A 15,478-nucleotide genomic window follows, 5' to 3' on the forward strand; every position below is an offset into this window, starting at 1 on the left:
TTTTATATATTTATAATAATTAATATGTGATATAACATTGATTAGTAAAAACATTATGTCAAATTTATTCAATTCTCTTACTTATCATTTTTTTTTATTCTTTCCTATTTAATTAAATTCTTTCTTTTTCTTATTTCGAGACTCTTAGGTATCTTTTATGTTTCTGTTTTTCAAATTTTTTTAGTTAAGCGTACGGTAATTTTTTTTAAAACAGTAATATTAAAGGGGTAACAAATTTAGAAAAAGATTCTGATTCAAGAATGGTGCGAGGAAAAGGACCCGAATGTCTAAATCAAGTTAAAGACGTGACAAAAGAAAAAAGATAACATGAAAATAAAAGAAAAACGGGGTGCTATGCTCACCTATTGGGTAGAATATTTCTATATATATTTATAAAATGCAAGTGTTATGATAAATATTAAATTAGAAGTATTTAAAAGATTATAAAAATAGAATTTAAATATTTATTAGATTAAATTAAAAATTAAAATATTAAAAAATTAAAATTAAAGTGTTAAAATATACATTTTGTCAATTTATTTATCTAAAAGTAATATGATTTATTAAAAAAATAAAAACTCTTATGAAGTATTCAATAATATGTATTCGTATGTTTTTGAAAGAACAAATAATCTATATTTATATTGATTATTAAAAAACAGAAAACTAGTTATGTAATATTCTCATATTATGATGGTGATAATATTTACACTTATTAATTTATTTTTTTATAAAAAGTTGCAAAAATCCTTTTAAAAGGAAAAAAAAAAAAAAGTAATAGCAGAGTAAATGGCAACGAATCAAGAAGCAGTTACTGATCGTTTGGGATATAGTTAGAAATTTGAAATTAGGAGACAGTTATTGCAAAACGTATATAAAAACCCCATACTCAAAGAACACACCATTAAAAATATCTCAGTTTCTTATTAATCCGACATCAAAAGAGAATAGCATCACATTAATTCCTGTTTATTTTTGCTGGCTTTTGATTTGGCAACATGGAGCAGACTGGCCAAGATATTGGAATTAAAGTCTACACCGCATCTCCTAGAAATGACGATAATCCGGTAATCACACCATTCTCATCTTCTTCCGTAACCCAAGCCCCTAAAGAACCGGGAAGGAAAAGGCAAGCAATGGCAAAAGGAGTGCAAAAAACACTTTCAAAAACCTCAATGCTTGTAAACTTCCTTCCGACAGGAACTCTTTTAACCTTTGAAATGATTCTTCCATCTGTAATCAAGAATGGAGAGTGTACTCATGTTTCTATTCTCATGCTTCTACTCCTCCTTGGCCTCTGTGCTGTTTCTTGCTTTTTCTTTCATTTCACTGACAGTTTTAAAGGCCCGGATGGGAAAGTTTACTATGGCTTTGTTACACCCAAAGGGCTGGCTGTTTTCAAGCCTGGACTCGGTGTCCAAGTGCCTAAAGATGAAAGGTATAAAGTGGGATTGACTGATTTTGTTCACGCTATGATGTCGGTGTTGGTTTTCGCTGCGATTGCTCTCTCTGATCATAGGGTGACTGATTGTCTGTTTCCTGGACATGTGAAGGAGATGGATCAAGTAATGGAAAGTTTCCCTATCATGGTTGGTATAGTCTGCAGTGGCCTGTTTCTTGTATTCCCTAATACTCGATATGGCATTGGTTGTATGGCTAATTGATTAGAATTGCTTCTGTGATATTGTTTGAGAGTTTATTGAATGTTGTCAGTTTTGGTGTTTCCGTGTTGGTTTATTAAAGAGTAGGGTTTGGTTCCCCATGTATTATTGTTGTTTGATTACTCTGTTCGAAATAACACAAGGTGTGTATTTATTCCTTTAATTTTCAGTATGTTTTCTATACTTCTGCTATTACTTTTTGATACTGACCATGGCATTTACAAGCTGGTCCACTTATTGATAAAACATTTGAAGTTAAAAATCCTGGTCCTATTTTGAGTCGACTCTTGAATCAATTACATGTATCTAGAATTTGCACAACAAAAACAAGACTAGCAAGGCAGAAAATTAAATCAGAAGCAGAGAATGAGATTTGAGAAGATAAAAAAGAATAGCATGTTGGATTAAAAGAATAGTATTTTAGATAAAAAGAATTAATCATCATATTGATCTGTATAACCTATTAGATAGATCCTATACATGGCACTATCTCCTACATGCCACATCACTCAAAGTCAGTGCGATGTAATGACCCTGATGATATGTATGGTATAGATATACAATACAGTGGTAACACCTACTCTAATAGAAGTAAAATGCCCGACTATCTTCTCAAAAAATCTATATCCGCTCAATCCTGGTCAGGATAATTCCAAAACTGGTTAGAAACATTAGGCATTTCGGGCATGAGGTTGAGGGAGACCCTGGATGTGAACTATGCTTATCAGTCACCACAGCATTTAGCACCAATTCCGTCTTGAAGTTTCTGCCATAGGCAAAGCATCTCCCTGGGACCTTGATAATGAGCAACAGTATAACCATCGCTGCACCCTTCATTATGGATCTTCTCATCCTTCACATAACTAACTGCTAAACCTTCCTTCTTCATCTCGGCTATCCAGATGCCCATCGCAACATCTTCTAGCTTAAATATCTGCAATTTTGATCATAAAATTTCAAACAGAAAATTTTAGTGCATTTGTTTCGTAGCGTAATGAAACACCTTCTACTATATATAGAGAGAGGGAACTACAAGTGGAAAGAGAAAAATATACAACTAGTATTATACCTTTAAACGACCTTCTTTGTATCTCCGGTAAACTTCCTTTGCTACATCTTGAGACACCACGTAACCAGGACCATGTGCCCACGGAGGGTAATTCTCTTCAGACCATTCCTTTTATAGCAAGGGATAATAAAGGATAGATAAGTGATGAGGAATAGACAAATTACTTATCATAGAGTCAGAATCAGGGGCACAAAGAAAGGAGGTATTTAGCATGTATTTTTATAAACTAGAAATTAAAGCACCCTTAAACTCGAGGGTCCTGCTCCCATTTACCCCAAAAGATTTGCGCAGTTTTCTCTGCAGGGCTGTATCTGCTTTTAACATCTCCACTTGTGAAATCAGTGACCCATTCCCATGTTCATTCTGATTGATCAGCCAAATTTTGACAATATACATCTAGGGGAAAGTTTTGAATTTGCAACCACAAGAGTGGAGGTTCCAAATACTAGAGCAGCAATTTCAATCACAAATAGTAGAACCTTAAACCATCTAAATCCTCACTTCTAGAACCCATTGACTAAGAGCCTACTAGGTGTGAGCTCATTTTAATTACATCCATCAAAAGGCATCAGAAAATAATATGTGAGCCTTTCACAAGTAGATACAATCAAAACTAGAGCGTTTCTTTTTCTTGATTCAAGACTAGAGAATTAATTACCTCAAGACTAATATACCATTTGCTGTCAGGATTTCGATGAGGTTGAGAATCTGAATTTATGAGTCCATAAAGCAGTCCGTGATTCACTTTAGTCCTCTTCAAAGAAGCTAACACTTCATCCACTCTAACAAATGCATCATCATCAGTCTTCATGACATATTTCGCAGATGCAACTTCTGTCTGTTTAGGAGAAGAGGTGAGTAAAACAATTGTTCAGGCATCCATATGTCTAAAGAACAGAGCAGAGTTTACCCCAAACATGCAAATAGCCAAAGTTTTCCAGGTGATAAGGTTGTAATAGTCAACAAAAGGCATCAGCTGTATATCTCCATATGTTCGAGCTTCATTCCAGAGTTCCTCATTGACTAATTGATTTTTATGCTGCAATACACCTCAAAATTGTAAGCGACCTAGCAAACAAGCCTGTTCTTTTGCACTAATTTCTTTTTTTTTTTTTTTTTTTACATTTTACTGGCTTAAAAAGGTGCTAGTGAAAGCTCACCAAACCAACAAAGAAGCGCACAGCTGCAGTCCCTGCCCGGACTGCAGCATACTGCATCCAAGTTCTTCGAACAGCCATCCTGCGTTTAAAATTGTTGGCTGTGGAAAAAACACCAACAAAGAGATGTGGTGGTCTTTTGGCAGAGAGAGGAACTGATTTGAGTGCCTCTAAGTCAATTGCATGTTCCAGCTCCTCTGACGTGGGCAGACCACTAGCCACAGCCGAAATTAGCTTCAAGTCTCCAGATATCCTAACTTCACTAACCAGCCATGGCTCCAAGGTCTGAATGGACAAGAAACCAAGAGAGAAAATAAATTCAAAGAACCTGACTACTCTATACAAGAAAAAGTGTATAAATAACACAAACAACAAAGTCAAGAAAGTACTTCGCGATATGCAAAAGATGTTATGTGCTTTCCATCAACTGTTGTCTGGATTCCCTCTGTTCCTACTCTAAGTGTTGCAACAGATAAATAACCTTGCCTAAAAGGAAAGTATCTTCTGTTCTTAAATCCTTCCTGCACCATGGCAGAGCTCCTTGCACCTTCAGAATGCCTGATAGCACGAGTATCATTTCTACCCACTATGTTGTTACATTGATCCAAGTCATCCACTGGCATACAAAACAAATTAAGTTATCACCACTTGTTGGAGCAAAAATTTGGTTATAAGATAAACACATGATGCAGAAAAAATTCGAAAGAAACAAGCTATAGGTGAATAATTGCACCTTCAACATATCAGTAATTAAAACTCTTGCAAAACTCCTAAAACAGAAAAGAAAAAAAAAAAAAAAGCAATTACAGACATGCAGTGGCTCGAAATCGATCCCAGTTGCTATCAAGGGGATTTGAAGTAGTATCGTCTTAAAGAGATACACACAAAAACTACAAGCATACACTGTCAATTTATGTTTAATCAAGAACAAAAATGCAGCTTTCATCTTTACCTTTCTTATTCTTTTCAGGAGTAGGAGATGGGCAACGCTCCTCATCGCCCCAATCATGTGCTACAGTCCATGTATTTTGAACTATAACTGGATCCTCAGTTATTTTATCACCATGAAGCCTAACATTGTAATGCAAAATTATGGGTGGATCAGGCTCCCCAGGAAGTGCTTCCCCAGTTAACTCAATCCTAAAATTGCCAAGAAGACCATCTGGAATGCCTATAATTGTTATTGAAGAACCCTGAGTCAGTCCACAAGGAAGCCGCAACTTAAAACCACTACTCTTGACGGCTGTGGCATTCACTTTGTTAAGGAAATGTGGACATTGTTTCTCTCTTGCTCTACTACTTTCATTTGTGTAACCATGTCTTTCCTCTTCGATTGAAGCCATAAGGTTATTCCATGCACTCCCAGCTTCCTTAATGGCCTCTACTCCATTGGGTAAAAGATGAGCTTGATCTATCAAGTGTTTCAGTAGATTCCATGTCTGCAAAGATACTTGTTCTTCATTGGAAATATTCCTCTGAGCAAACAAACTGAAGACGATGGTCTCAGTGGAAATCACTTTAGCAGAATTCTCTGGAATTTTAACTGTAGGAGGAAGTGTAGATTGCACCCATTGAAGAGGATTAGTACCATTGGAGAAGGCATTCATCAGATAACTATCTCCAATAGGATTTTTCATAAGACTATATCTCAGGATCAGCAACATAAACAAGGATGCAATCAGAACACCGCCGTACCATCTCTTCATTTTCATTATTCTCAAGAAACATCAGAAAATGGGATTCTGATTTCTGTTCTGACCGAGTGGAAGGAAACCAAGATCCACCAACTGTTGATTATCATGTGAATAGTGAACAAATCTTTTAATAACTATTTTTGTACAGAAAGTCCACTGGCTGACATGCTTTAAAAAATAAAAAAAAAAAGATGAACACTTCCAATAAAGAAAAGTTTAAATCTTCAGATCTGGAAATGATGAGAACTGAAGTGGAGAACAAAGGATCAAATCCCCGTTTCTCAGTCAGCTATCCGACAGAGCCAACTATCAAGCTCTGAAAGTAAGCTCTTGCTGTGTATAACAGTTCACATAGTAAGTAACTCAATGCCACTCCACTGCGTCACTTCTTCATATAAATGTCGCATGCGACACTGCCGAGCTGAAACAAGATTTTCCAAAAATTTCTAAAACATTGCATGTGCATAGCTAAAGATTAAAAAAAGCTCAAGGTACATTGAATGATCAATGAAAACGATGTAAAGAATAAAATAAACTAATGAGTGAAACTAATGATGCTAACGCATACATAAATCAACACCAGTATTAATGCAGTATAGTTACACTTACAGAGATGAGTGTAAGTGTAACTAAATGCATCAATTTCTTGAATTGACTAGTTTTAACTCCAGTTTCTTCACCACAAAAAAGGGAAGCATTGGATCACGAACCATTTGTAAAGACCATCAATTAAACAACACTAATCACAATTTCATTTGCAACTGAAACTTCAACGTTGACCATACCTTTGCTACTAACAATTTCCAAAAGAGAAAAACATCCAAAATAACATTTATTTTTCCCATGAAGTTCATCGTATACAATAATTAAGTCTATATACTATATAGTCAATGTCCCATCTAGGCCGGAGCTAATGGGTCAAATTAGAAGACACTGATTAAATTATTATCCGCTTTCAATGGTTGTATTGCTTCCATATGTCACCAAAAAAGCACACCAAAGCTACATATGTTACAGAAAAATAATAAAGTTATGAGACGACTTCATCAATTAGAAGACGCGCACACCAATAGTTTAAGAGGGCAAACATAAGTTAGATCACCAAAACTAACAGGATACGGTCCACTTTATCATTAACAAAATAAAATGGTTGATTACTAAAAACTATATTATTAATTACTCTAAAAGAAAAAAGAATTCAAACAATACAAAATTTGTCAAAGACTTCATTTCTTTTTTAATTTCTGTTTCATTATTTTCCATAAAAATCAACGCGAAATTCCTTTATTTATTTATTTATTTTTTTTGACTTTTTTCCTTCTGTGCTAATTTCATGATGAGGAAACTTATAACGCCTTGGTACATCCTTGACCAGAATAATGAAGTGAATACGCCACCTTTGACACGGCAACAAATAATATACACCAAACAATCAAAAAAAAAAAAAATAATAATCAAGCACCAGATGGATGCAGGAATAGCATGCTATCAGCTGAGAAGTTTGGTAATCTCAAATAATTATTAAAAAAGAAAAAGGGAAAAGAAGAGTAAAGTGCAGTGCTCAATCTTCTTAGAAGCCAAACACAAATTTGACATACATTGAAGAGCAACAAACTGTTAACAAACAGAAAGAGATAGATCCAAGCAAAGTTGAACCGAATCCAAACTTAACCGAACAATTGGTACAAACAATGGAAAAGAAAGAAAAAAAGTTGAATTAAGCTCTAAAATAATGAAACCAAAAACAAAACAAAAAATAAAATAAACGCATAAGCAGTTATATTAATTAACTGCTAGAAGAACACTACAAAAATAGAAGTGGAAAAAAAAAACTAACAGAAAGCAAAGAGAACTGACCTGTACCTGAATCTTGAAGAAGAGAAAGTGAGAGAGAAAATGGTACTTGTTACAAGAAGAAGAAGAAGAATATAGTTTGTATCGTATGTTCGGATCTGTGCGTGTTTGGGTTTTGAACTTGTGCTTGAACGGTGGGAATTGGAAAATTAGAAGGAGAAAAGAGAAAACTGTTTGTTGCGTAGTATTATCATTATTATTATAATCTGTAGACTAGTAAACTCCGTAGAAAATCTTAAACAACAAAGAAAAATATAAGTATTAAAGAAAAAGAAAAAAAAAAAAAAGGCGAGAGAGAGAGAGAGTGGCGCTGTTGTGTTTTTGACAATGTCCGTTTATTTGGAGTCAGTCATCAATTAATTGTCCGGTCTGGTTATGGACTGACTGACTGAAATGACCAATCACATATTGCCGCTTTATTTGACACTATTCATGTCATTTTCCACGTGGCTTTTCCTCCTTTTTAATGCACATTATATTTCCTTTTTGAAGTTATTATCAAACACACTTTACACTCCTTAATTTTTTATTCCTTTTTTTTTTGAAAATAAAGTAGAAATATAGTTTTCTAAAGAATAATTTTATTTTCTCATTTAGTGAAAAATTATAATAAAAATAATTTTTTTATAATTTTAAACATTTTCTAACTTATTCCTTATTTAATAAGATAAACAATGATAGTAAAGACTATTATAACTTGATTTTTAGATAGAATCTTTTGAAAAGAAAAGATAAATTCTTTTTATCTTTTGGTTCTTTCTCTTATCTAAATATGGAAAAAATGATCATCTATATTTTTTGTTCTTTGTAGTTAATAATAAAGTTTCCTATTTGAAATCTGGTAAATATATAAAATTAAAATATATATATATATATAAAAGGATAAAATAATAATCAAAATGACATTTTGAAATGATAATATAAAAATATAAAGCTTGATAGAATATATAAAGGCATTCTAAAGTGGCTTTTCTCTCGTGAAACACGATTAAATTTTTTTTATTTTTTTAAATTTTTCTATTTTCCTTTCTTATTTTTCTTTTATTATTATTTTGGAATTCACAATATTAAAGAAGTAAAATCTTTTTAAAAATGTATTAAATTAATACAAGAAATGCGCTCGTAAACTATTTCAAAATAGTTTGAGGCCAACATTTAAAGAATTAAAAATGCATATATATGTAAAATAATCATATTGTTCCAATAAGAAAATAAAAATAAAGACAAATTGAAGGATGGCATAGTTTGAACTTTGGAAGTACCAAAAGGAAATAAAGACATGGTAAGTGGAACTTGTGAAGAGAACGAGACAATCTCAAGGCCTGCCCGATAAATTTTTGAAATTACAAAAATAGAACTTAAGAGGATAATAACACAAATGAATGGCCTTCGATGCAAAATACCTAAAATCATCGAAAGGTAAAAACGTGGATGTGGAGAGGATAATAAGAGAATTGGAGGGAATCCAATTGGCCAATTACCTATATTTATTTTATAAAGTAAAATACAGCGTTTCATATTTTAACGCAATAAAAAAAGAAATTGTAACTCTGCATGGAACAGAAAGATTATTTATAGGAGGCCACTTGGAACAGTTGGGTTATTATGATGGTAATAACATATTATTATTATTATTATTATTATTATTATTATTATTATTATATAGCTCTTTTTACTCTTTCTAGCAATTAATTTATTGAGATTTGGTTAATGGACAGTTAAAATCATGGAGCTAGCTTTCTTTAACACTTTTCATATGGTAAAAAGAAATTTAATTTCTTGTGACAAAATGAGCGTGTTGTTGACAGCTTTAATTATAATATTATAATAGAAATCATGATAGCTTCCTGTAATTTACTTATTTAACATTTTTAATATGCTAAGATATTTAATTAATATACTAAGAAAAACTGAGCTTGAAAAAGACAACACATCCAACTGCCTAACTCTAAAATATTAAAAATTGACTTCGAGAGCAAGATTGCCCCCCCAATGATTTTATTTAAATTTTATCATATTATTCTTTCTTTCTTTTTTTCCTTAAGAAATAATAAGGAATTTAATGGCTCCTAATAAGTGGTCCAGTTGTTTAGGGAAGAAAGGAATTGAAATGTAAGAGTGATTAGTACATGCAAACACACTTCTCATCTAAGTGACCATTAAGACTCGACTCATAAATGTCCATACACAAGATGCGTGGCGTACACACTTGACGGTTCGACCCTTTGAGCTTGACATGAAAAACAAGCAATCCCTTTCCTTTTCTCAGCAGTTCAATTAATTTCACTTTTTTACTATAAAAAATAAAATAAAATTATATAGAGACTAGCAAAAGACAGACCTGTATTCCAACCACCTTGGATCAATACCTAACTCTGAAACAAAAAATGAAGAGCCTGATTTGTAGTTGTAATGTGTAATATTATTCATATAAAAGTCTTGATGAGTCTACAATTTAGCGACAAAGTCTCATATATAGTTGGGCAAATTAAAAAGATGTTGGGTTTTGTCTTTACTTGTGTTTTAATTTTATTTGTTATTTATACATTTCAATCAAGACCTCTTTGCTGATTGATGAATGCTTGTTTTGAAAGTTATGTACTTTTATTTATCTTTTGCAATATTTGTTTCATAATTTGCTTCTTATCTCATGAAATCTGCCCAGTTGGTAAGCAAAGGTGCTCCCTTTCTTTGTCAACCAATGTTCAAAGTCACATGAAGGAAAAACTTTGAATTCACCGAGTCAAGGTAGTTCTAGAACCTAGACAAAGAAATATTGATTAAATTTGTAACAAGAAATTTCCTCAAATGGAATTACTTTTCAAATTATGTGTGTGTGAAAGCGAATTAACAATATTTATGATTTACATAAAGATTAAATCTGTTAGAATAAGAAGAAGGGTTTGGTATCTATATCATGTTGCTTGAGAATTACTTAGACCCAGAAGCACTACTAGTTTGGGGTCCGTTTAATATCCCTAGGCATAGTTTTATTGCTTAATCAGCCTTAAATGGCAAACTCAGAATTAAGAAAAAACTTGTCATATGAAAGACAGTGGCAGATGAGCTTTGTGTTGTACGTGGTCAATTAGCTTAGAGAAAGTGTTAGATCATCTCTTTTCCACTTGTGACTTCTCCAAAACTATTTTATTTTGGGAGAAACTTTCTCGAGTTTGTGCTGCTTCCATATAACAGCATAAGTTAGAGACACACTCTAAGCTTGCCTTGTAGAAGGATGGAAGATTAAAAGTTACTAAGTAGAATTAGAGAACAAAGTGCAAGTGTAAACGTATAATTGAAAAAGATTAAGGAATATGTTATCCTTAAACTGAAGAGATAATAGGAGTATTTTCTTTGAAGTAAAAGCAACAAAGTTTGTTTTGCTTCTGGTTCTGACTTGCTTGATAAATAAATCACTTATTGAAGGGAGCATTTATTTTTCCTCCAAATTTGTTAACGTGAGCAATGCTCGCTCTTCTTCTTCCACTTCACGTATCTGTCTATAAGATACTTAAATGAATAAAGACCATAGAATTATTTAGCAAGAATGAACAAATAAGATGTGAAAACTAAAAATATAAAAAGAAAATATTATGGGACTAACAAGAGAAATTCGGAATATTACTATAAGAGTAGAGGCATTTCTAAAAGCTAATGGGGAAAAAGAAATGGAAGTACACTTTCATGGTGGTTTTTAGAGAAGGTGGCACATCAAATTTTCAAGAGATGCGGGTGCGCTGTTGTTATCGACAAAACAATAAGTTTTGAGCCCAAAATATTGGAGATTGTATAATGGTTTACTATCTGCCGTATGCACAATTATGGATTCTTTCTCTCAATAAAAAGATTTCTTTTTCGGTTTTTCCCTATCTATCCTCCCTACAATTACAGCTGTTCATCTGGTCAACAAAGAAAAGGAAAACAGAAGTGTTCAAGATTCGGGCTGGGCTGAAATTTTTCGAACATATACCGAATGGATCCTAGAGCCTATAAATGAGTCTACTCGCCGTGTAGTCAAATTCTCTATTCATGTAACATGAACTGAATCTCAAGTAAATTCTTACATTTTCTCTCAGGTGTTTGTTCAATTAGTTTTACTTTCACCAATTTCCTTTTCACCTACAGAGATAAATTTGTTTACTGTAAATCACTTTGCATTTTAAGCCATTAATTAAAAAAATTTCAATTATGGCTTCACAATTAGCCCCTAAAAACATTATTTTCAGTCCTAATAATACACAGATAACAAAAATTTCCATTTTATTGCCAACGGAGCAATGAATTAGTAAACAGTTTAATACAAGAGATTAAATAAGGTGGCAATGTTTTACACATCTAAAACTTAGGAAATTGGACTCGAGACGCGCATCTCCCCCTTGGTAGCACTGGGCATTCAATGATCTCCGACCCAGAAGTGTCCACACACAGATAAACTTGGAAGAGCTGGCTATTTCTTGATCCATCCACATTACATTCTATGCCTGGAGTATATCCAGTTGCTTCTTTAATGGCTTCTTCGATGCTGCTTAGTTCATAAAATTCATCGTCTGGTTTGATTCCTGTTAGCAACGTCGACTTTTAGAACTGGAAAGGTTATGAAGTTTTAAAACTCCAGACAGAGATTGACTAATAATAATTAAAAAGGGATACCTGCATCCTTGAGAGCTTGGAGCAGGTTTACTTTCTCCTTCAGCTTCAATGCTGCTTCGAAGTAATCGTGCTGGTCGAGTTCAGATTCGGAGCAGGTTCCGTGCTTTATCCATTCATGTGACCAGAACTTGTTACCATCCCCGCTGGGGCATGATAGTGTTGGCCAATCCTTTTGCAGACTGCTTGTCAAGTCTGAGATCTAACATCATATGATATATGATATAGAGAAGGAAAATATATTAAATAAGAAAAAAAACAGTACTGGAACATTAAACTGAACGGATAAACTAACTGTAAGATTTTCTACTTTCACTTCAGACATTTTTTAACTTTTGAAGAAAAGAAATGAATGAACTCTTAACGTTATCAGACATAAAATACTTGTTCACAATATTAGGGAAATGAATAGTGGGAGATGGAACAAGTTGCTTAATTTTATCACGCACCAATTACCATGACAATAGATATATGTTAGAATTAACAAGTTGCTGAAAGATTCTTAATCCAACATTATCCTTATCTCAAGAGATAAAAACATTAGTCAAGAGTACTACTAAGCCAAAATATTCTTTAATTAAAACCAGGCATGGACTGCCTCCAATATGTAACAATTGTACATACATTCAATTTTGAAGTTTCAAACAAGAACTGGATGTGGTCTGTAATAAGATGAAAGAATTAAAGCTTTAAGTACCTGAGATTTATCATATTCACTGTCAGGATTACAGTTTGATGGGTAGCCTCCATCCTTATAATTTGGCCAAAGCCCATGAATCCCAAAATCTGCTGCAGGTTTCCCTGTCTTTGGATAGCAGCAACTGTGCCTTGTGTCGCAGTATGATCCTGGCCACTGTATACATATCATTCCGTTTCATTCCATCATCAAAATTGCAAGAAAGAAAACACATATGGATATGATAATTAATATGGACATCCACAATAAGAAAACATATCAACTAACCTGTTGGACGAAGTAGAAGAAATCAAAATCTTGACAAAGGCAAACAACTGAAAGACATTGTATTGTCAAAAGCTTGAAAAGGATTGAAAAGTTCTGTTTCATCTTTAATAAATGACTTTTGTTTCCTTTTTTTTTTTTTTTACACGCAGCAAACTTTTTATACAGTTGGTTTCCTATGAAACGTATGGGATTGAAAGGATGAAGTGGGGTTACTTCTGATATGAATTTATAGCCAAATTAGAAAGGTTATGAACAGAATATGCCTCTGAATCTCTTTATATTATTACATGTTTGCGTGAACACTGGCCTTTTCATGATATTTTATTTTATGTATAACTAACTTATTATTTTTCTTGGCCATCTCCTATCTATGATATTTTATTATTGGATGAGTCACACTAACAAAAAAAAATTTTACCTTTCACTTTTATATTAAATCAATAAATAACTAATAAATATCGATTAATTTTAAATAATAAAATTGATTATTCAATATTAAAATATATATTATTTTCATATTTATTATAGTGTATAAGTGAAACTTATATCAGAGTTATTCACTTCATAAAATAATTATGAAATTATAAATATATTATTTTTTTTATATAAATCAAAATTTGCATTAATCTAAACCGTTGTACATGTAAATAATTGAAATATTTTGTTATCCATAATAAAATGAGAATATTAATACTGTACAGTAGATGTTTTTATTTGAAAAAAGAAAGTTGAATACTCCTTTTGCATCAAAAGCCTGAAACATGGACACATGGCATCGCTAACTTAAATAAATCAAAAGGTAGAGTTAATGCACATAAGTGGCGTTTAGATTATGATCCAAGTAAATTAATTGAACTCTCTTATCTTACACATATTCAATTCTGCTTTAAGTTGTCCAATTTAAAGTAGACATATATATGCGTAGAAAACTGATGAAATTTAAATAAAATAATTTCATTATCCCCACGATATAAAAATGCTACTGCTATCTTTTGCTTTCGAAATTAAAATTGAATAGAAAAAGAGACATATTGACGTACCGTCCAAGACTTATAAAACTTATTTATACGCATTACCTACCACTTCCAGGCCTCAACTATTTGCTTAATCTATAATTTTATTCTTCTAATTTTGACTTCATCTTTTGATGAGTTTCTTAGTACTTCACCGACACATCTCGGATGAACTTATTCCTTTTGAATGAGTTGTTTATATTATTAAATATAATTATTTAACAATAATTAGTATATATATATATTACAATTAATAAGAAAATCACACGTATATATAAGTATTTTATATTTTAGTATTGGATGATTGACACAAATTTTATTATTTAAAATTAATCAATATGCGACAATCATCTATCGATTTGTTGTATAGGTGACCTAGATAAAAATATCAAATCTATTTAATACAAAAATTATTAAAAAAATAATTCAAATCTTCTTTAATTGAGAAAAATTATTAATGTCGATAATTAAAAACAATCATATCTTAACATCCTAATATAAAATTCATAGAGGAAACATCATCCCTTGAATCGCTCTAAATCAGCATGTGAACATGGTCATGGTTAGGGCTGAGCATGAATCTCGGTGATTTTCGCCCAAACCGAATAACCGTACCGAAAAGTACCAGAACCGAAAAAACCAAAAAAAATTTATAACCGAATTGAACCGATTCAAATTTTTTTACTATTACGATATAATCGGTTCTTTAGTAAAAGCTGTCTGAATGTAGTACCAAAACCGATCCGTCTTGTCGATCCGGACCAAACCGTAGAACCGAATTTTTTATATATATTTATAAATAATTATTTATATTATATAAAAAATACATATATTAAAAAAATAATACATATACTCTATAAAAAATTATTTTATATTTATCATTTATATAATTCAAGCAATTGTTATCGAAATATAAAAAATAATACATATTAAAAATAACTATAATATTATAATATACTTTATAATCTATAAAAAATCTAAGTTATATATATTAATATGTCATATAGTATATTGATACTAGTAATCTAGTATACATACGATAATATTAGATTTAAAATTTATTTACTATCTAGAAATTTTTGACAAGTTAATTAAAAAATTATTTAATTTAATAAAAATTATATAAATTAGTAAAAATTATAAAAGATATTATTATATAAATATAATATTATTTACACTATATTTATTAATAAATTAATTTTTAATTATATAATATTTTTATTTTAAGAATAATAATATTAATTATACTAAAAGTATTAATTTATATAAATATTAAAATTAAGAAATAAATATTTTAAAAATAATTTTTATATTATTATACTAATAAAACTTAAAAAATTAAATATTTAGAAATAATTAATTTATTAACTTTTAAAATATTATAATTTAATATTAAAACATAAAAAAAATATTAAATTA

The 15,478-nt window shown here is 31.4% G+C and overlaps 3 protein-coding genes across 6 annotated transcripts; 1 reads left to right on the plus strand and 2 right to left on the minus strand.

Moving 5' to 3' along the window:
* Positions 1–543: 543 nt before the first annotated feature.
* Positions 544–1,822, plus strand: LOC8281813 (protein DMP8). The gene has a single exon (XM_002522399.4). It carries the CDS (start codon positions 999–1,001, stop codon positions 1,662–1,664), a length of 666 nt encoding a protein of 221 aa, XP_002522445.1. The 5' UTR covers positions 544–998; the 3' UTR covers positions 1,665–1,822.
* A 211-nt stretch (positions 1,823–2,033) lies between these two features.
* LOC8281812 (beta-1,3-galactosyltransferase GALT1) lies at positions 2,034–7,752 on the minus strand. Of its 4 annotated transcripts, none has more exons than XM_048377399.1 (8): positions 7,445–7,752; positions 4,840–5,674; positions 4,277–4,503; positions 3,891–4,172; positions 3,641–3,769; positions 3,389–3,568; positions 2,731–2,838; positions 2,034–2,595 (listed from the first exon to the last, which is right to left on the minus strand). In XM_048377399.1, the coding sequence occupies exons 2-8, from the start codon at positions 5,597–5,599 to the stop codon at positions 2,386–2,388; spliced, it is 1,896 nt and encodes a 631-aa protein (XP_048233356.1). In that variant the 5' UTR covers positions 5,600–5,674; positions 7,445–7,752; the 3' UTR covers positions 2,034–2,385. The 4 variants fall into 4 exon arrangements, with proteins under 4 accessions (XP_048233356.1, XP_015576854.1, XP_002522444.1 ...); XM_015721368.3 differs by having other exon boundaries at positions 4,840–6,002; XM_002522398.4 differs by having other exon boundaries at positions 7,439–7,752.
* A 3,926-nt stretch (positions 7,753–11,678) lies between these two features.
* Positions 11,679–13,251, minus strand: LOC8281811 (ribonuclease 3). Its single transcript, XM_002522397.4, has 4 exons — positions 13,047–13,251; positions 12,780–12,935; positions 12,086–12,284; positions 11,679–11,994 (listed from the first exon to the last, which is right to left on the minus strand). The coding sequence occupies exons 1-4, from the start codon at positions 13,146–13,148 to the stop codon at positions 11,771–11,773; spliced, it is 681 nt and encodes a 226-aa protein (XP_002522443.1). The 5' UTR covers positions 13,149–13,251; the 3' UTR covers positions 11,679–11,770.
* Positions 13,252–15,478: the final 2,227 nt, after the last annotated feature.

Source organism: Ricinus communis, chromosome 1 (assembly GCF_019578655.1).
Source record: "Ricinus communis isolate WT05 ecotype wild-type chromosome 1, ASM1957865v1, whole genome shotgun sequence".
Classification (NCBI taxonomy): Eukaryota; Viridiplantae; Streptophyta; class Magnoliopsida; order Malpighiales; family Euphorbiaceae; genus Ricinus; species Ricinus communis.

Bases quoted from the DNA above. Each gene is read 5' to 3' on its own strand.
- LOC8281812 (XM_048377399.1), bottom strand. From the start codon at position 5,599: ATGAAAATGAAGAGATGGTACGGCGGTGTTCTGATTGCATCCTTGTTT. The intron at 3,770-3,890 runs GTGAGCTTTCAC...GGTGTATTGCAG, and splicing joins TGCGCTTCTTTGTTGGTTTG to CATAAAAATCAATTAGTCAA. The intron at 3,569-3,640 runs GTAAACTCTGCT...TCTCCTAAACAG, and splicing joins TGGCTATTTGCATGTTTGGG to ACAGAAGTTGCATCTGCGAA.
- LOC8281813 (XM_002522399.4), top strand. From the start codon at position 999: ATGGAGCAGACTGGCCAAGATATTGGAATTAAAGTCTACACCGCATCT.
- LOC8281811 (XM_002522397.4), bottom strand. From the start codon at position 13,148: ATGAAACAGAACTTTTCAATCCTTTTCAAGCTTTTGACAATACAATGT. The intron at 12,285-12,779 runs GTACTTAAAGCT...ATATGATGTTAG, and splicing joins GTGAATATGATAAATCTCAG to ATCTCAGACTTGACAAGCAG. The intron at 11,995-12,085 runs GTATCCCTTTTT...CGTTGCTAACAG, and splicing joins CCAAGCTCTCAAGGATGCAG to GAATCAAACCAGACGATGAA.